This window comes from Dromaius novaehollandiae, chromosome Z (assembly GCF_036370855.1).
Source record: "Dromaius novaehollandiae isolate bDroNov1 chromosome Z, bDroNov1.hap1, whole genome shotgun sequence".
Taxonomy (NCBI): domain Eukaryota; kingdom Metazoa; phylum Chordata; class Aves; order Casuariiformes; family Dromaiidae; genus Dromaius; species Dromaius novaehollandiae.
In genome coordinates this window covers 44,024,163-44,044,810 of record NC_088132.1, presented here as the reverse complement: position 1 = coordinate 44,044,810, position 20,648 = coordinate 44,024,163, and the positions used below count along the sequence as shown (strand labels likewise).

At 35.4% G+C, this 20,648-nt stretch overlaps 1 protein-coding gene across 8 annotated transcripts in view; it reads left to right on the top strand.

Moving 5' to 3' along the window:
• LOC135324785 (tyrosine-protein kinase Fer) overlaps window positions 1-20,648 on the top strand; it is a 183,670-nt gene that overhangs the window by 113,169 nt on the left and 49,853 nt on the right. For all 8 annotated transcript variants that reach the window (XM_064501705.1, XM_064501704.1, XM_064501703.1 and 5 more), the window contains 3 exons: window positions 3,703-3,759; window positions 6,758-6,873; window positions 8,455-8,549. In XM_064501705.1, the coding sequence (XP_064357775.1) occupies window positions 3,703-3,759; window positions 6,758-6,873; window positions 8,455-8,549 (268 nt within the window). The remainder of the gene's footprint in view (window positions 1-3,702; window positions 3,760-6,757; window positions 6,874-8,454; window positions 8,550-20,648) is intronic.

Sequence of the window (20,648 nt, the reverse complement as noted above, 5' to 3'; positions counted from 1 at the left end):
AGAAACACAAAATTCCTTACTCTATTCAATATACAGGTTATTCGCTATTACATCTGAGACAAGTAGAAGTGAATTTTAAAAGCTCCACAGCTAAAACTGCTTTGGAATTTAGACCAAAATTACTCCGTTCCATGCTTGGATGGCCTTTTGCATTCAAACTTGGCATAGGAACTGTTTGTTGAAAGAACTGCTTTTTTTTTTCCTGTTCATCTCTGTACACTGTTACAACATTTGGGTTGCTTGATTGTTCACCCCAACTGCTTTTTGGTGTTTTTAACCGTTGTCAGCATGAATCTTAGCCGGTTAGATAGAGCCCTGTGTTAAACTTGGGTACCACCAGGATTAGGCTTAGACGCAAGCAGGCCAAGCAGCCACCTATATAAAGCTCAAACTTTGTACTCTGCACGCTGCATCAGCTCGTTTGAAGGAACAGACTTAAGCCCATCAGTTGGCATGTATCTACTGATCTGCAGTGGCTTACTGCCCTAGTGTGTGGTGTCTACTCTGCTGCATGCGTATCCGAGTGCTCAGCGGCCCCCAACTCACTGTCAGCATAGAGTAAAGGCAGGCTTGGAAGGTAAATATCATGATTTTGTGTGGGAAGTGTGTGATGAGAGAGTTCAAACAGTGAGGAGTATGGATTTTGAAGGCTGGATGGACGTGGGCAGGATGTGGAAGAGCCTTCAAAGAAAAATACAGGGCATGCTCTGAATGTTGTTTGAGAATCTGCATTATTGAAGACCGAGTCTGCAAGCTTTCTGCTCCTGCTCATCAGGCATTTTTTTTAGTGTTATTTTAGTATGCATAGTGCCAAATTGTTCCTAATAATTACAGTCAATTGCAGACTTTTCAGAAGGGATTGTGTGTGACTTGCTAATGTTCTAGGAGCACATAATATAAAATTTCAAGGGCACAAAAGATCTTGTTTAAAAAAAAAAAAAAGCTTTCCTGCAACCAGACCCGTCTTTATCCCTTGAATGCTACGTAAGAAGATTCGTTTTGTTCATCTGTCATAAAATTGCCTAATATCAAATTAGCAAGCAGTATCAAGAATAGTAATTTTATTTACCCTCTGTCTTTAGCCTCTGCTTTAATGATTTTAAGTAAGCAGAAGTGAATATTAAGAAAACTTTCTTATCTGTCCAGGGCTTTATAAAATTCTAGGCTAATATGAGTGTAACAGTGTGATATAAAGTACTTTTCCTGCTCAATACTAACAATTATTACTAAGTTTTCTCTTGTACTTAACCAATATCTAGCAGGGGTGTGTGCTGGTTTGTTAAGCATAGAAGATCCTGGAAGCTTGAGAAGCTAGTATAATTTGTCATTTCTGAATTAGTGTGCCTTATGGTGCACCAAAATAAAAATCAGAGGGTTAAAACATAGGCATGCATTTTTATGTAGTAGTAACCCTCTTCAGAGCAGCACCCACAACAATCTTTCGGTTTCATTCAGCCTGGTACATTATGCTTGAGAGGGAGAATAATGGGACAGCTTACGCTTTCATTTTGTTTTTAAGATCATTTCACACTGTAAAGCTATTAGCAATAGTGAGTGAAATTTTGGCCTATGATAAAATGCGTATTTGTATTTTGCATTGTTGTCTGATGTAGTGGTTATCAGTGAGAGCCTACTTGCGTACTGTGGTTCACTTGGAAAGCAGGCACCAATTGCAGGATTACAAAGACTGTGTGTGACCTTAGCAGAACAACAAATAGCAGTACAACAACAATAAATACATTAGCAGAAATGAGATTATCTAAATCAAAGCAAAACAGGCTTTGTTCAGCATAATTTTAAATGTACTTAACGTTGTAAAGCAAACCAGGAGAAAAAGCACTTGATAAATATTGTAACCTATGCTAAGAACTTTCATGAATGTAATACCTTAACAGACCTTTTCCTTTTCCAGTTTTTCAGTTCCATAATTTGTTTTAATATGTTTAGATCTTTGTATCTGGTAAATAAAATGGTGGCAATAATTCTCCTGCTGTTGTTTTTTATCCTGAAAGCAAATGGGACAATGCGGTCCAAAAAATTAAGAACACTTTGGAAAACGGTTATTCTTTAAGTTAAAATGTTTCAGTCTCCTCTTGACATTTGCTAAAAGTAAAATCTCTTGTACTTGATGCTGGTACAAGAATGTTTAATAGCATATGTTTTTAAACTACAACTGATATATTGATTTCAGATGGCCATGTAAAGACATTGTGTCTTTTTTTTTTTTTTAATTCCCTGAATGAAAATATGTAGGCTTTGTTTTTAAAAACTTGGTGATAAACCACATTCAGTTATAACAATGCTTACTCTCACTTAATGCGTAGTCAACAGAAGATGACCATAATGTATTTCAGAGCTTAATTGAAGGTAAAAGTGTATAGGAAGAAGATAGCTTTAAATCATCATAATTCTAATAAATTCCAAAAACTTTTTGTTAATTTTCTTTAACTTCTGTTGATTAATCAAAGCTGTGTCCTATGGAATAGATAATTACACGCAGCAAGATTAGTAGGAGATAGCTCAGGGCGCATCGCGACAGCACGACGCACGTTCCATAGCGCTCTGTTGGCATCAGTACGTTCCTCTCATAAAATTCTGGTATCAGTTTTAATCTGTAGAAGTCCTAAAGACTTTGGGACTCTGAATCCTAGAAGTTAATACTCTGTGTTGTAATTTGGTTTTGTTCAGGTGCTGAAATTGATGCATTCTCAATAGAAATGGGGCCAAGTCCTCCATGGTCCAGTAAAACTGATATTCTAGTATCAGGGATACTGCAAAGCCAACATGTTTGATTTGGTTTTCTGTGAGCTTTAAGGTGAAATGATTTACTGAGTTGGCAGTACACTCATTTGTTTTTTGTTGTTGGGGGTTTTTTTTTTCCAACCTGTTTCATTAGTAATAGAGAATGCTTGAAATATAATTAGGTTCTTACCAGTAACATGGTTGATGGTAGTAGTGTTTGTGAGGTTGTTAGCAAGCAGTTCAGGTGCAATTAAAAATGAGAAATAATAAATAGTTCTTTCATTGTATGGTTTAGACTTAAAATATCCAACTATAACATTTTAACTAAGTATTTATTAAATACGTCTGTGTAGCAAGAAGCTTAGAATTGTTTTTGATGTGTCTGTGGGCTGTTGAAGAATATTTGCAGTGTTGGTCATCAGCACTGAATGGATACTATAATTGGCATTTATTACGTTATCTTTTTCAGATAGTTTCCTGTAATATATCAAACTACCAGAAAAGATTTAAGAAATGCAAATACTTGTCTAGTTCATGTTTAGAAAAGTTGGTTCCTTTTTCGGTGCAGCCAGAAGAGAAATCGGTTTTTGATCTAGCAATACATTATTTTGTATTCTAAAATGGAAGTGTTAGTATCTGATTTTGACTTAAGTCATTTTTGGCAAGAGCTGTTGAGAGCTTTTGTGAAAAGTACATACTGCGTTCTTTCTACATGCATACTCTCATGTTGCAGGCTTAATCTTCTGATAGAAATTTGCTATATAGTATATTTCAATATTGTATTGTGTAGCAAGATTTCTAAAATCTGTTTTACAGACTCTTGAATTGTTAATTTCTTATCATGCTGTTTACTAAGTGAGCTGAATAAGATGATTCTTTAGGTCCTTTTCCACTGGCTGGAATGTATCTTAAAGGACGTAGATAGAAACTGGAAATTCTTCTTTCCTTTTCTTTCCGTAGGATAAGAAATGGGTTCTCAATCATGAAGATGTCACACTGGGGGAATTACTTGGCAAAGTAAGTAATCAAGTGAGCTAAATAACATTTAAATAAGTATGTATTAGTCATGAAGTCTATACATTTTCTATTTTCATAATAATCATAATATTGTGCTTTAAGTAAACGTAAATCACATTTACAGGTAAATGATATAATATGTTTGTTTTACTGCTGAAAGTGTTTAACTGTTGTGTGCATATTCTTCTTGTTTGGAAGGCCTAAAACCTAACCTGAAAGCTAGCTAGATTTCTATAAAGCATTATGTGGCTATTTTGCTTTGTTGAATCTTACAAAAGAAAAATATTGTTGCAGAGTAGGAAATTTTAAATAAAGAAAGAATTTGACATAATCCGATGATTTAACCAACACTTGTTATAACACATGCTCACTGCTTTTGTATGACTTACTGAATGATAGGTAGCTTCACAATAGTTACATGTATTAAATTAATTCTCTTGTGCTGTAGTTCATATCACAAATTCTGCTTGGTAGCCATAAGTCTTTAAAATACTCCTACTCAGGTAATTGTTACCTTGTTCTCCACTTACGGTTTCAGCAGCTTTGCACCTATCTAGGGCAAATGCTACTTTGGACACCATGTCCAAAAGATGTCCAAAAACTTGAAAAATTGAAAATAGAGAAGCCAAATGGAAGCAACAGTTGCTTTAGTATTAAGAGACACACTGCAAGAATCAATTAAACTATTCAAGAAGTGAGGGAATTAAGTACAGTCTAAAAAATGTTTCCCAGGATAAAATCTCTTCAACAGTTTAAGATGACAACAAGTATTAACTATCTTTAGACAGAGCTGCATCCACATAAAATGCTATACAGGTGCAGTGCCAGTTTCATATTCTTAACAGAAACATCTGAAGAGGAGAAAAATAAAGATGATTTGGCATAAGAAAATAAAGATTCAGACATCAAAAAGGCTTGTCTTCCAAAAAAGAAATATGAATTAGGCTTGATGAGTAAAGGTAGTTAAAATGATTTTATGAATGTATTCATGTTTTTGGCGCAAAACATTTTTTACCCTCAATAAGGACAAAAAAGTGCTTAGAAGAAATTATAAAAGCAAATCTAGTTAATAATTACTTAAAAAATAATGAAATGAATAACAAGCTTCTTGGTCCGTTATATAAATCTGTTATGCATCCATCTTTAAAAAGATAAGAATAACAGGATGATCAAAGGTGTAGGATAGTTTCCATATGAGAAAATGTTAAATAAACTGCTGCCATTCACCCTGGAAATGAGAAATCTGAAGGATGAGTGGCCTGCAAAAGGTGAATAGGAAAATCATAAAAGTTTGATGCAGAAGAAGATACAGACTTTAATAAGGGAAAGATTTTTTTTTTTACCTCAGAAGTGAATGGTCCATTTATTCTTTACTCTGTTGGCTAATACCCTGCAAAATGGAAGTTATATAAAATAAATATTATACTGGAAATCATATATAAAATGATAATGAAATATTTTATATCAAGAAAACATTCTTAATACTTCAGTAGTCTTTAGTTTCAGTTTTTACTATTAAGTACCTCTAAACAGAAACTTGGAGGAAAGAATGTTAGAAGTGATTCAACTCCTTGCCTATGGGCATCTAGTGCTATTTTAGGTATCAGAGGTAGCGTCCTAGCATTTAGAAGTGCTGTTTTAGAAGGGACTCAGGATAACTGTTGTGTATCATATGTTGTGTTTGCCAGCTGTGTTGCTGTCTCAGTTATCGTAGGATGTACAAAATACTACTAGAGACCTATGTTTAGGCACCTGAATTTCTTCCTTTGTAAGTAATAGCACTATTATTTTTCATCTGTGAGGGTTTTCTTTCCTTTTCAATCTTCCTTCCTTTGGCACTACTGTATTCAAGTGCATGATATAAAGAAATCTCCATCACTGAGGAAAGAAAGGAAGACTGAGGAAAGAAAGGAAGATATTTCCAGGAGATTTTTTGCTGTTTGTTGAACTCACGTGCAGCTCTAGATACTAACACACGGGAGAGGAACTCATGGAAATATACCTGACATACCTTTAAAATGGGGTTGTGTCAGTTCTTTGGGAAATACAAAGCTTAACTAAAAGAATGGGATCTTCAATTTTTGGTTTTGTTTTCTTGTGAGTTTTTGTTTGACCCCTGTGTTTTGCTGTTTATCTCATAGTACGCTGCTTCCTTCAGTATCTGTCTTAATTCCTTTTCATTCTGTTCTTACCTAAGTAGCAAATACACATGATGAAGACTATTCTGCTAATTATTTCAATCACCTCCTATGAAAACTGAAAAAATATATAACTTACAGTGCTGCAAAAAAATCTGAAAAATGTGGTTATAAAAAGGAGCTGCTTTCTAAATTCCTGTCCAAATATGAGAGCTTGCATACTTGTCTTTATAGAGCAGTGTTGATCAGCTTAGCTTATAAAAAATATATTGTGGGACGCTTAACCATTTTGGGGAAAAAAGCACATTTTTTTTCAGTGCTTTTAATTTACAATTAGAATTAAGGTTGAATATTGATTATTATTTTTCTTAGTTTGCTTTTTTCCTTCCTTGTATGTGTGAGAATGTTTATGTGGTTTTAAAATGTTTTGTCCTAGTTTCACAGATCATGTTTTTGTATCTTACAGACAGAAGTTGAGAACCATTATTAAAATACAACAGTTTGAAAATGAAAAAGGGAGGGAGTAAAAATAAGAAAGAAAATACTATTTTCAGTATCTATTGACTTTAGAAGTTACTAAGATGTTTTACACACAAATCATGGGTTTTCTTTTTCTCTCTTTCCAACAAGGTCAATTTAGAATTCATATGTAATATTCATATAACAGATATACGATGTCTATGTGAACTGAATTGTGTTAAGGACAAAGATATTGGAAGAAGACTTCATGTGACTTCATAAAAGCATTGTAAAATGCTGTGGCAGTTCAGATGCTTTCTAACATGAGATGTCTGCAGTATTTTTCTGGATATTTGTGAAGGCTTTGTTTAATTAGAATTATTTTTTTCTCCTGATTTCAGGGTAATTTTGGTGAGGTATATAAAGGAACATTAAAGGATAAGACTCCTGTTGCTGTAAAAACTTGTAAAGAAGATCTTCCTCAGGAACTGAAAATAAAATTTCTGTCAGAAGCCAGGTAGGTTCTCTAAATTTAATTAAAATATATATCTATTTTGAGTTGTTTTTTCAAGGCTTATTTTTGAATGGATTTATAAAAACTGATCTTTACAAAAATTCAAAGAAGCAATTCTTAAACTTTTCCTTTTCCCTTTTTTTCCTCTCCCTCAATACATTCTACACGTGTTTCCCCAGTAGCTAAAAATAGATATTTTTAACGTGTGAATGCCGCAACATCTGCACTTGCTTAAACCAGCTCTTCAGCAAAGCATTTAGAGCTTTGTCTGAGATGTGCCATGAGGACTGGGATAAGGAGACGTTGTTACTTTAAATGTGATTATATCAGTCATAAATCCTACCTTCTCACATGCTTGACTAACAGCTCTTCAGATTTGGCCAGGTTATAGTATACATCCCATTTACTAATTTTCTCATTGGTAGAAGAATCCACTTCAGAGGAGTGATTCTGTACTGTTTCAGACAGCATATGATTGCATACCCTGTTTTTCAAATGGCAATCATAGCACAATATGCTAAGTATTTTGAATATAGGCTGATTATATGGGTATGCAAATAAATACATTCCAAGCCCTCAGGGTAGAGGGGATGTATCAAGATAATTTAAAAATTATTTAAATAATTTTAAAAATTATTTAAATTATCGTGCTCCCTTCTTCTAATGGAACATGATGTATTTTCATTTTTACCAAAAAACAGTGTGATCAATACGGAAAAGTACAAGACATTATATAAAGAGCTAATATCAGCCATTATAGCTTCTGAATATTTTCAAATGTCTCGTAACTCAGTTGGCTACTACAGAGATGTTTCATTTGCTAAGCAACTCACCGCTGAAGGAACACTGTAGTACTGGGAAAAAAATGAAATGCAGTATTTCTTACTAAGTATGTATCTACTAAGTAGGCTGCTATTTTACTCTTGCTCATAGGAAGAAGAGAAGAAGAAGAGGAAGTTTGAGTTAGCAAATAATAGGAAAAAAACATATAAAAGTTATGATGTCTCTCTAGAATTCTTCCTAACCCTTCATTTCACTTCTAAATCATAGCATGCTGTTTTATCCTGCAAACGTTCTTATTAAAGCATTGTGTAAAAAGATGTAAATGTCTTTGTTTAGTTCTCCGAAATTAAAATTGCTGTCTCTATATTGCTTTAAAACTTATTGTACTAATTAATTTTGTGGATTAAAATTGGAATGAGTATGATTTGAACAGTACATGCTTTTTTGACTTAACTCTGCTACTGGTTTGCCACTGAAATGCTATTTAATTGCCAGGGTTCTTGAGAAATGCCAAACCTGTCAAGCAGTTTTTCAGTTCTTTTATTTATGTAGACAAATGGTAGGATTACAATCAAAATAATGTGGTGCTCAATCTTGATTTATAAGTGAGTTGATATGCCCTCAGTTTCAAACAGAATGATGATTCATTTCTTACATTGTTTTTGTTTTGTTTTTAAACAATAGCATTAATGGCATGTTCCATTAAAATAACATTAAGGGTTTAAGATATTTTCATACAATACTTAATTGCTTTGTACAATAAAGTTTATTAATATAATAAACCTAATGTATGTTTTGCAGAATACTCAAACAATATGATCATCCTAATATTGTAAAACTTATAGGAGTTTGCACACAACGGCAACCTATTTATATTGTTATGGAACTTGTTCCAGGTAATTTTTTTTTTCTTTTTTCACACCATATGTTAATATGTAGTGTTTCTGTAGCATAAAAGGTATTGTCTTCTGTTTGCCTTTATTTCCATTCTAATGACTGATCTCAAAACTCACCTGTGTTGCAAATCTTTGTAGATCTTCCCTTCTACCAGTTTGAGTGGAGTGAGCTATTCAAATCTGTTCTTTCTGTAGCCATTCAAACAACAGAATTTGCTACAAGGTATCTCTGCCATATCTTAATTACTTTCCTAAAAAGACAGTACATAATACTTTCTTTAGAAAAAAGGGTTATATTGTGAGTGTTTCGATGCTTGTATTTAAAGAAACTACGATTGGAAGTGTTTCAGTTTTTGTAACTCAAATTTGGATTATCTTTGGTATTATAAATAGTAATGGATAGGTTGCTGTTTCTAATATATAGTTTTCTCTTTGTGAGAATATATTGTTCAGCAAAATTATTCAGTTTATCAATTATTCTTGATTTATTTTTGGAATTTGGGGTTCATGTTATTCACCAACAGTTGCAGAGTTTCAAATTGTTGGGATGATAGCAGCTTTTGGGCAGTTTTACTGCTCTGTTGATTCTCTTAGCAGCTGGAAAATGTATGGTTTTGGTAACCTCTAGAATTGCTTAAAATGCACCAGCATATTTGTTTTATATATCACTAGTTTTGTCTTCTAAATTATACTGCAAGCTGTATTACAAACCATTTCATTCATGAAGACTCAGTAAATATTGTTTATAATTTTTGAGTACTGGCTTTAGTAGTTCACTGAGGAAATCTTGACCTGCCTTTATTCAGTTTGGTTACATTAGATTATTATATTTGCATGTGATTAACTTTATGAAAATGGAGACTTAGAGCATTGTCCTGAGACAGGTCCTGAGACAAGCATAGTTGGTAATCAGCTTCTCCAGACATCTCTGCCGATGAATATAAATCCTGATCTTCTCACACCTTTATTGTTCTGATTCAGGGTTTTCAGAGGGTAGGAAAAGCTGTAGGAACATACTAACACAATTATAGAAGGAATTAGTGAAAGTCTTTCACCGATTCCCGTGCCAAATCTATCCAAAAATTCTTCTTTCGCTTGGCTTTGAGTTTGCAAGAAACTTCTTAATTCTAATCCTGTTTTGCTGGGCTCTAAGTGCTCTGGCTAGCTTCCATGCTCGCCTGCCCTCAGTAACTTTGTACTGGGTTCAAGCCATCACACTTTTTTGTGTTCTTTTGAGAGTTAAAATATGGCCAGCACACCACAAGCCTGACCAAATCAGCCAGAAGAGATAAGGATGTCAACTCTGAAGAAGTTGACAGAGGAAGGAAAGACAAAACACCAACTTCATTCAGTTCAGAAAAACAGTGACTCTGATTTTACTAGTTTTCTGTTCTATAATAGCAAGTTGGATGAGATTATGTAAAATAATTATTATTAGTGCTTTGACCTGGTATTTAATGCTGCCCTTTGAAGAAAAAAATATTGGTGGGCTTGCTGACTTACACTCATCACTCAGCTGTCTCAGCACGTGTTTTGGCTGTGTTTTGTCTTACAGATGCTTATGCTTGAAGATGTTTAAGCAGTTTAATTCTGATGTTCTTTTTAATAATTAAAAATGGAATGGTTTAGGTTAGAATTGTATTCTGTAAATGTGCGGCTGTGAAAATATGTAATTCATAAATCCATATGGCAGTTTTTTTCTCTGAAAAAAGATTAGAAACAGCTCCATAAAACGTGGAATCCCCCTTGCCCCATGATAAGTTTTTTGTGTTCTGTTTAATGTTAATGATTTTCCTACTGTGTTTGTTTTTCTAAATGCATGTATACTGTATCCTGCTTACTGTGTCTTTTAAGATTGCTTTGATGTGGGTTTCAGTGTTTCAGCAGTGGCTAAATCTGCTTTTCATTTCAGATTCAGATTTCAATTCAGATCCTTACTTTGTTCAGGTGTTAAAAATTGCTTTGGAAACTTAGCACTTCGTTTAGAGAGGTGATTCTGTCACTGACTTTCTCTGAAGAGCAAGCTCTGTTTGTTTGTTTTCCATTGTCCCAAATGTGAAAGGAATTGAGGCCTGTGCATCTGGATAAAGTCATCATTGAAAGCAGTACAGAAAGTGGCAAACATGTACTTAAGCATCTGTGCATCCGTTGTTAGAGACAAAAACATCCCAGATGTTGTTAATGAGATAGAGAAATAAAGGAATTGTCAAAGATAATTATCTTTTATAGGTAGCTCCTTTAATTTTTGTGTGTCTTTAGGGAACATAACAAGTGACATGCTTCTTAAAGAAAGGATCACTTTGATAAAGAAAACGGGAGAAAGTCAGCATAGCAGTGAGTAACCGAGAAAAATAAATAAGATAGCAGAGCATGCTGCAGATATATAACCAAAGTGAAAAGGTAGATCAGAAATTATGTATGTTAATGAAAAAAACCCATCACTTGCTTACATTTCAGTTTCTTCTAAGGTGGCTGATGCCAATTTTGAACTAACTTCACACATCCACCCAGTGTCAATTCACAGTAGATTAATAGAGAAAGGCTGTGTTATCTTTTTCCCTGCCTATCATCGATCAAAAAATGAAGGAAATATCTTAATCTTGTGTGTGTGTATTGTAACTTCTCTTTACTTTAAGGGATGCATGTGTGGAAAAATGCATTCCATCCCTCCTCTGTTGGGGGGCTGTCTGAGGCAGGGCTCATCTCCTCTCCTCTCCTCTCCTCTCCGGCTTGTCCTGGCTCATCCTGCGGGAACCGCTGCAAGGGGGAAGGAGAGGCACATTCTGTAACCAGGCTGCAGCATCTTTTTCTAGAGCTTGTTGGTATGATATCTCTCTATTCCTTCTAGCTTCTCAGGCAGCATTTAATGAAAAAAGCAGTCCCTTAAATTGACTGAGAAAGGAGAAGGCCTGAAAAGACAGAACTTGCTTTTCTTTGTTACTCTTTGTTAATAATTTTTTCTTTGAATACAGAATGTTCTGTCAGCTGTTTCTTCTTATTTCTCATGACACACATACCACGAATAAATACTTCAGTAGGTGGTAGTGGTTACCTACTAATAAGAAATCCTTGGTCAGTGTTCTAAAGAGCATTATTTGGGAGGTATGTGCTTCTTGTTTAGGAAATTATTAATTACATTATTTGGACTGCTGTCTAACAGCTGTTTCTCTAATTGATAAAAATCTTAAACTAATTAAAATACTACTTGTCACTTACAAACAGAACCTAAGATATATGTAGCAGCAACACTGTCCTTCATATATACATTGAGAGTTACGTGTATAGAAGAGGTGTGACACAAAATGGCCTTTCAGGAGCTTAAGATGAGAATTAAAAAAATAATAATAAAGGAATTTTGAACCCCCCCCCCCAAAATTATTCTCCCTCTCTTCCCCCCCTTCCCTCAACCCCCTAAAATTGCCAGGGTAACCATTGAAGGAGCGGAAATGATACAGATCAGCTCCCGAAAAAGCAGAGTGCAACTCGCCAGTTAGTGTATACTGACCAAAATTTTCATACCTTTCAAAAATTCTTGTTAGACAGACTAGACTATTGGAACCTGTTAGTACTGTGAAAAAATCTGATAATGATACAGGTTTCAGTAAGTTTTTTTCTCTGTAATAGTCATCTTTTTTTTCTTACCACTTTATAAAGGAATGTCAGATAAGCAGGTCTGATAAGGTTTGTTGCAAAGATGGTATTTGAGAGATTTTTCTGATATTTTCTAATCTAAAAAATATGAATTCTGTATGATTATATAAGTTAATACAGTAACTCTTAGTAATCTATTGTAATGTGTTTTACATACTCAGTTTATCCTAAAAAGACAAGAAGAAGTTAAAGTGAAATGAGAGATACTAATGATTTGGGGGGAGAAAGAAATCCCAGGTGTCTTTATGGAGAATCCATATGTTGAAGTTTGCCAAATGCTTGAAGTTAGAATAGGCCCTTGAGTTTGTGGAGTTGTCTTGTGGACTTGATTAAAGACTTAATCTGACCGAAAATGAATCCGTTTAAGGTGGGATATATTAGTCTTAAAATTGTTCAGTGAGGGTATTGTTCAGCTCCGTATTTGACACTCTATGATTGCAGTCTGTAGCTTTTAGGGCAGGAGTTTCCTCATATAAATAAGCCTTTGTCAGGGATGGTTCTCAAATGTGAGGACTGTTTTTAATATATGATCTATACTACTGTTTAAGGAAGCACATAACTTCTCTCTGAGGCCACATCAATCAAAAAAGTTGGACATTTTGCTCATTTCTTCCAGGTCAGTGTATGCATTGTTCTTTTCTCTCTGCCCCCCCCCCCCCCCCCGCCATGGGTTTTTGTGCTTTATCCCACACTGTTAGTCTTAAAACTACAGTAAGGGAAGGAAAAGGAGAAGCTAGGATACCCTTCTGTCACATCCCATCTTAATAGAGCTTTCATTTTGAGAAGTCAGGCATTCAAAAATAGGCATTCAGTATTCTGGCTTGCCTCTTTTTAGTCTCAATTTAGCTTCCTCTAGCATATATATATTATGAGACAACCTTTAATAACTAGGTTTTTGTTGCTTACCAGATCCTTACTTTGTGTAATTCTGAATATTTTTTCAGTATTTGTTTCTCTTCTCCAAATCTGTTCTATGGCCTCATTTAATGTATTCTATCAATTACCTGCTCGGAGTGTGATTTTTTTTTTTTTTCCCCTAGTGGACATTTCTCGGGTTTTCCCTGTGATATTAAGTGCATTGTAAACTTTACTCTGGAATTGCATGCCTTTCTGATACAGCTGTAGAATTCCTATTTAATAACAGATGCATGCTTTCAAAAAAACAACCTCCCCTACCCTCCCACTCAGTTGGATACTGAGTTTGTATTCCATGTTTTATTTAGGCTAATGCTGACATACATTGGAATAGATTTGTTGTACCCTTGCAGCTGCAAACAGGTAGAGCTATGCTCATACTTATAAAGTGCTATGAAAACATCCAGTAATCTGACAGTACAAGAAGGCTGTCTGAATTTTTCACTGAATTCAGGTTTCAGCTACGTCTGTTCAGCTTACGCCTAGACATACTAACTAGCTTTCAAGGTGGAATTCAGCAAGGTCATCACATCCATCTTTGCAGCTGGATAACGTAACCTTTTGTGATTTGGACTGAATCATTTGGGATGCAAATTGTCTATGCCATTGATGCAGAAACAATTCAGAGGTGACAGGTTTTATTAGCTCAGGTGCAGCATTGCATGAATGCAGCTATGCTGGCTCCCAGGCACGCTCCGAAACAGCACAGCCATCCTCACAGTGCCTATAACAGGATCTCATAAGCCATTCCTGAACAAGAGTCTGGGGCTACCTCTGCACCCTGTTCATGCTATTCTGTCTGTGGTTGGCTTTGGTCCATCTTGGCTTACTCACTGCAGCTCTTACTCCATTTTAATTTGTTTCTACCCCTCTGCAACCTGCCAAACTTCTGCCTCTGCCCCCTTCTCTCCTGTTGAACATGTCACACCCAACTATGAATCAGCTCACCATGACTATGTCCCACTTCATCCTCTCCTCCCCAGCCCTCTTGTAACCTCCCCTACATCCCAACCCTTCTTCCTCCCCTTTCCTTAGTATTATATGTTCATGTGTGGCTCTGCCTTCCTCCTGTTTGCTGCCTGCTTTGCACCTGTGAGGGCGTGAAGAGAAGAGGGGAACAGTCGGATTCCTCAGCTGGGCAAAGGATGATGACATTAAAAATTCCTTTCAGCTCAGAGCTTCTCTCTGAGGCCCTGCTATAGAGTCTTTTTTATTGTAATATTTGAGATTAGAATTTAATTTTTATCTTTTCATATATTTTAGGCTTTGATGATGCTGTGTTTTGTAGCAAGCCTGTACAAAAATAAATGCCTGTTTCATCCATCAGCAAGTAGACAAAGCAACTGGACAGTCTGTTCTAAGTCTGAATGAAAGCAACCAAACATAAAAATTTAGCAGCTGACAAGCACTTCTGTGTGCAATGTTGTTTCTTTAGTTTTGTTTGTAGATATTCCTTTATCTTACTACTTTTTGCTTTACCTAAAACAATTTCTAAGTAAAAATATCTATTATTTTTAACGTGTCTGCATTTAGAGAGAAATGTTCATTTTTTTCTTTAGATTAAAAAGTGTTCTACATGTGTGTGCTGTTTCACATGGATCATCATTACTTTCTTGCTCAAAATCTCTTTCAAGGATACTGATTTTTTTTTTTAACATAGTCCAATTTGTAGGAATTAGTGTAACAAATCTCAGTGGAAGGCTTCATGGACGGGGAAGGTGATTTTCATTTTAGTTAATTTCTTAGGTAAGTTGTATCTGCCCACTCATACTGCCAGGTCCTCACTGCCACAATACCAAGACACAGTGTCCCCGTTGTCTCGGCATGATTATTTTGTGCAGCCTGGAGGAGAAAAGGTGCTGGCTCTAGAGTTCTCGCTGTGATTTCTTGGTTCCTCTTGACTGGTAATGACACACTGGTTTTTGGACAGGCCTTTATGCCTTTGGGAATCATTGGTTATTGTGGTCTGGTCATTGGCGTCAGAATGTGGCTTACTTGACCCACCTTAAATCTGAGGCAAGGTTGCTGACCCTTGCCAATTTTTTCCTCATTTGAGTATCTTATGGCAAGAGTCTGTGTTCCTGTTAGAATAACAGGCAGAGAAACGGCACGTGGAATGTGTTGTAAAGTTGTTGTCATCTTCATTTCATCGGAGCGCAGAGCTCGTGCTGACGAGTGATCTGTGCTGTGGGCTTCTCAGAGCACTGGCCTGCTGCTGCCAAGTCGCCTGCACCGTGGTCTCGGTGCCAGGAACATCTTCTCCAAGTTCCCTGCTTTACTGCTGCTAATCAGGCTCTTGGCTGTCGCTCTTTTGATCTCTTCTTTCATCTTTGCTTTCACACACATGCTTTTCCATTCCTACTTCATTTATACAGGTGTTAATTACTATTGCAAAACTTTATGTGATTGTAGCAATTTTTATGTGGTTTAACAGGAGAAATTAAGTTTTAACTGGATTTTGCAGCAGTAGCACGATTATTTATCTCTATAAGTAGTTGAAAAACCTGGGGTTTATTTACAGTTTCCATTACTACCTATGTAAAACAAAATAATTGCTGAAAGTAACTGCATTGCACACAAATGTTCCATTACTTGAAAAGTGAAATTCTATTTTGTGTGAAAAAAGTGAAACTGTATTTTGAGGAAAGTGAGAATTAAGCATTTCTAAACACTTAAATTTTTAATAGTTTGTGAAATAGCTGCTTATTTGTTTTTAAAAAACCATTTACCAGAATTACTGCAGATGCATTTTTAATATTTAAAATCAATAGTTTTAAGTAGCTGTGTCTGGATTTATTCTGTTGATAATGCACATGGGATTATAGTACTAGGCAACAAAGAAAATATGAATTTTGACAGTCAAAAGACTGAATCCTCAAATTTATAAATTCTTCCAAGTGCAGGTAAAAAATATTTTAATGTTATTATAATTTATAAAACATTTATGAATACTGAATCATGGAGCCTCGAACAAGTGGATAGGTACCATTTTAAGCACTAGCACAGGAGAACACTGAAGTACATGCTTATAGTCAATCATATATGCCATCAGTCAGATACTAGCAAAGTGAAGTATTTTGTAAACTGATATAGCATATTTAATTGCAGTTTCACGGTTTTTGGTTTCTTCTCATAGGTCATAGATGTCGAAAATGGTAGCTTCTTTTTGTTTGTCACGCTAATGTTATATTGCCATAAATATTACATAAAGTATAGCAGAAAATCTGTAGTATACAGTATAGTATATTTTATAGTATAAAGTATGGCCACCACTATTTGTATTCTCTTAAAATTTCTGTATATAATGAGAAATATTTCACTTTCACAGTGAAATACATGAAAGGCTGTTTTTGGATGAATCCAGTTATAGCAGGCTGCTCTAAGTGGAGCTTCCTGCTTGAGTACTACAAATTGTTGTCTACTTAATAAAATAATGCTGTTTTATTAGGCAAACACTCCAGTCCTGTTATTTATCCTTTTGTAAATCCAAAACTGCTAGTTGATTTCTGCTTGGTGGTGGTGTTGTTATGGTCTAATTATTTCTGTAGCACTTATAGCTGTTGGGGCAGAACTCATTTTCTGGTAGTGTCGTGTGCCATTAACTGGAATAACAGGTAGCTATGCAGAATGCAATGGAAATTCCATGCATAAGAAAAAGTATTACTTTCTAATATGAAGTCATCTAGTTTTGTTGCAGTTGTTTCATAGTCTGTCTAATTGGTCTGTTTATTTCATTTTTATCAACAGCTATTATATTGGAGATTACGTTCTGACACTATGTGCTGCAAATAGCAAATTACTCCCTTTTATATTAAAACTAGTTTTAAGAAGCACATAAAGATATCACATAGCTGGAGTTGCATACTGAAGGGTTTGTGGTGAAATCCTCTTAACTCGTCTTTGATGCTATTCATGTGGATGGTTTCTTGTGAAGATGAATAGCTCAAATATTGGCCACAGTAGATTGTAAAAGTCAGAATTTACTAGCATTGTAATTCTGTTAGTTAAAGGACAGATAGCTAAGCCTATATTTGTGTCCTAATGATGAGGATAATCAGATTTAACCTGAAATGACGTAATACACCTTGTACAGAATATAAAAAATATAAATCACTTTACTTTTTTTTTGTTAATATGTCTGCAGCTAGTAGTGCTTTTCACATCAAGGTCGAAAAGAGTATTTAAAAAACATTTTCTTGACCTCTATTCAATGACAGATACCGGAAGACAGAACTACTAACAAAAACTTGCCCTTTGAGACTTTATTCCATACTGTGACTCTGATACAGACTAGGGTAATTTTATTAAAAATTTGTTTAGATGATAGGCATAAAATACACTGTATATAGCTTTAGGCATTTAGGCATCTGTGCTATTTTTGCTCAAAACTATAGAAATTCACATAGTGCATGCCAAAAACTGAAGATAGATTAGCAAGTCTAAATCACCTCCTCAAGTTATGTTTGTATGGAGAAGTTACAGGCTCATACACTACCAGTTTGACACATTCTAATATGTGAAACTGAGCAGCTTTCCATCCTGTTCAAAAATGAGCTGATAAAAATTAGGATCTTAATCTGATTGCCTTGGCGTATTAGGAATGTATAAGATAATTTAAATTTTTCAATCTAAAGTCACAAATTTTTATTCTCATTTAGAAGAATGTACGAAATCATTACATTGAACTTTTTACATTAAACCTTCCAAGGCACTATTGATGGAATATCAAAAATAAAATTCACACCTGGAGGTGTGAATTACATTTTTCAAAACTGTGCAGAAGTTAAGAGAAAAACTATTTTGTTGCATAATCTCAGCTATATGATGGTTAGTTTGTACATCCCTGGAATTCTTGGATTGACAAGTGGGTTATGGGGGATCGGTATATTTGTAGGTCATGAAGGTTCATATAATCTGATAAAACAGAAGGGAATAAGCAATTAATAGCAAAATCCTGTTATAGTGATTCCTTGTTATGGTATAATAGAAATTGTGATTTGTAAATCACAAAGACTAGAAATTAACAGTTGCATTGCATTCACATTATACTTTTAACAAAGCAAACTTCCTGATTAAAAAAAAAACATTGTAAATTTAATCTGCCTCATAACTGCCTCCATCCTGCTTAGACAGGAATACCCTAACAAGCACTGGAACCCTTTTGTTATGGATTGTTATATGGAGCATTTGTTATGTGTAAAATAGTATTTTCTTAAATGTCAAGAGACAACTGTTTTTACTGTATCTTGTTTAATTTTTCTTTTAAAAGAAATTTGGCTTACTGTCTTAATTTCTTTTTCTGAGATTGCTGTTGTAATGTCTAGTTACTACTAAATTTTACAGCTGTATTCTCTGTTACAGTAGATTAGCTCTTACGTACTTTTAGCTGCTTTTTTGGCCTCAAAGGAGGTATCTAACAATTCCTTTACATGTAACCCAGTTTTGGATTTGATGAACTTTATGTTGGTTAAATTATGTGGTAGCTGGCAGTGCTGGTAGCTAGCTGTTGGTGAACTGGCATAGCAACAGAGGGTGGCCAACAGGAGATCTACTGCTGTACCTATAAGCATCAAGTCATGGGAAAGAGTTAATTAAATGTTATGACCACAAAATAAATAGTATTGTGAGATAGTTGCATAAATATATACCTGGCAATAAAGCGGTCACTTAATGTTTATTTTTGGAGCAGTTCAGTGCAAAAGCATATATAATTTTAGCTCCATCATCTTATTTGGAAAATGTGATACAGTGTTGGTTTATTATATCTATATTTTTGAATACTTAAGTATCTTCTTGTTTACCTTGATGCCTCATTGTCTTTGCTAGCTGGTTACCTGAGAACAGTTTTTGTGAACAGCAGTAACTGATTTATACAAGATAACTTACATGCATTTTGAGGCACAGTCATCTTTTAAAGAATTTTTTCCCTGTTTATCTCTAGTTCAGTATTATATTTTAGTGTGCTTATAATTGAGAAGATATTTTTGATTATGTTTTGATCATGGTTTTGCCACTCACTTTTTTTTCTCCCCCTCCTGCTTTGGCCTGTTCATTTGTACCTCAGTGAAGTTCAGGTTACATTGTTATTGCAGAAAAAGAGTCGTCATTTAAATCACAAGTCCTGAGTTCTCTGTGTGAAATGAGACTTGACAAAAAACAGGATTCTTAGCATGGTAGTATGAAAAGACAAAACTTTATGTACAAATCTCAGGAGAAAAATGAATTTACAGTGGCACAAAAGAAGAGCCTCAGTGTGGCAGAGTTGCTGTTTTATCCTTAACGTTGCATGGGAGGAGAACGCTGGGGCTCGGTTTCGGAGGGCATCTGGAGGGAAAGGTGGGTCTTGCGTTAAGGGCAGGAGATGGAGCAGCCTGTGCCACGACACCTCGGTCTGCTTCAGCCGAACAAGCCATGAGGTTGGAGTGGATTGCGAGCCAGGTAGGACTCTGGTGGCCTGGAGCCCCATCCTCATGGGCCCTGAAGTGTCCCTCCATCGCATCACCAAAATTCGGGCATCCTCCCTAATCCTATGATTAATGTACTTAAGTGATGGGAATGCACATGTGCTTGGAAATGAAACGTGTCCTGTCGCTTGCATCTGATCACACGACTGGTCATGCAAGCTGAACTTTGGTGCTTGATTTGTTGCACATGCACTCTTCTGACACATGACAAATATTTTGAATATTTGTTAAATATCAAAAATATCTTGATTGAGGTATAATTTAGTGAAAAGACAGCAGAGGCACTGCAGTTTCCAAATTTTAATATCTCCATATGCATTTCTACTGCTTCATCTGGATTATCATGCATGAGTCTGCCTTTTTTTTTTCTTTCTTAAAATCATCATACTTCATTAATTTTGCTGAAAATGGCCACCAGCAGTAGTGTTGGTGGCATGGAAGGAGGAGGATATTGTCACAGGCCACGATAGCTTCTAGGTATCACTTTGAAGCGGTTAGCGTGGCTCTAGTGGCGCACACATTCCAGTCCGCAAATCCTTGACGCAGAAGATAACCGCCTACGAATTACAAAATTCCAGACCTAAACAAACTGAAAAAAAGGCACTTGCACTTATCCTCCCGATGATTTTGTGGTTTTAAGCTACTGGTTTCTTAAAGGCACCTAACAAGGGGAAAGGGATGGGCTGAAGCTGCAATGCAGAATATATTTAAATTGCTTTTATTCCATCTGAGCAGGAATCTCCTCTGGAGATCCTTATGACCCTTTAGAAAGTAAACAAAGTAAACCCTTCTGTAAGGGTTTGAAGTCTAACTTTAGAGATGGTTCAGCAAACAAAGCAGTTGAGCCCTCACAACAGGAATCAGTAAGGAGAAGGAAAAGAAGGGATAGTAAAAATCATTATTAATTAGGTAATTACTAGTATTAAAAGTAATGCCTGTGACTGGAATCTGTAACAGTTGTGTTTCACTACAGATTTTATTCATCTTTCACATGAAATGCACTGCAGTCATTGTGCAGCTACTTTGTATACATATTTTTAATTCCAGTTTGGAGAGTTCCATTGTGTAG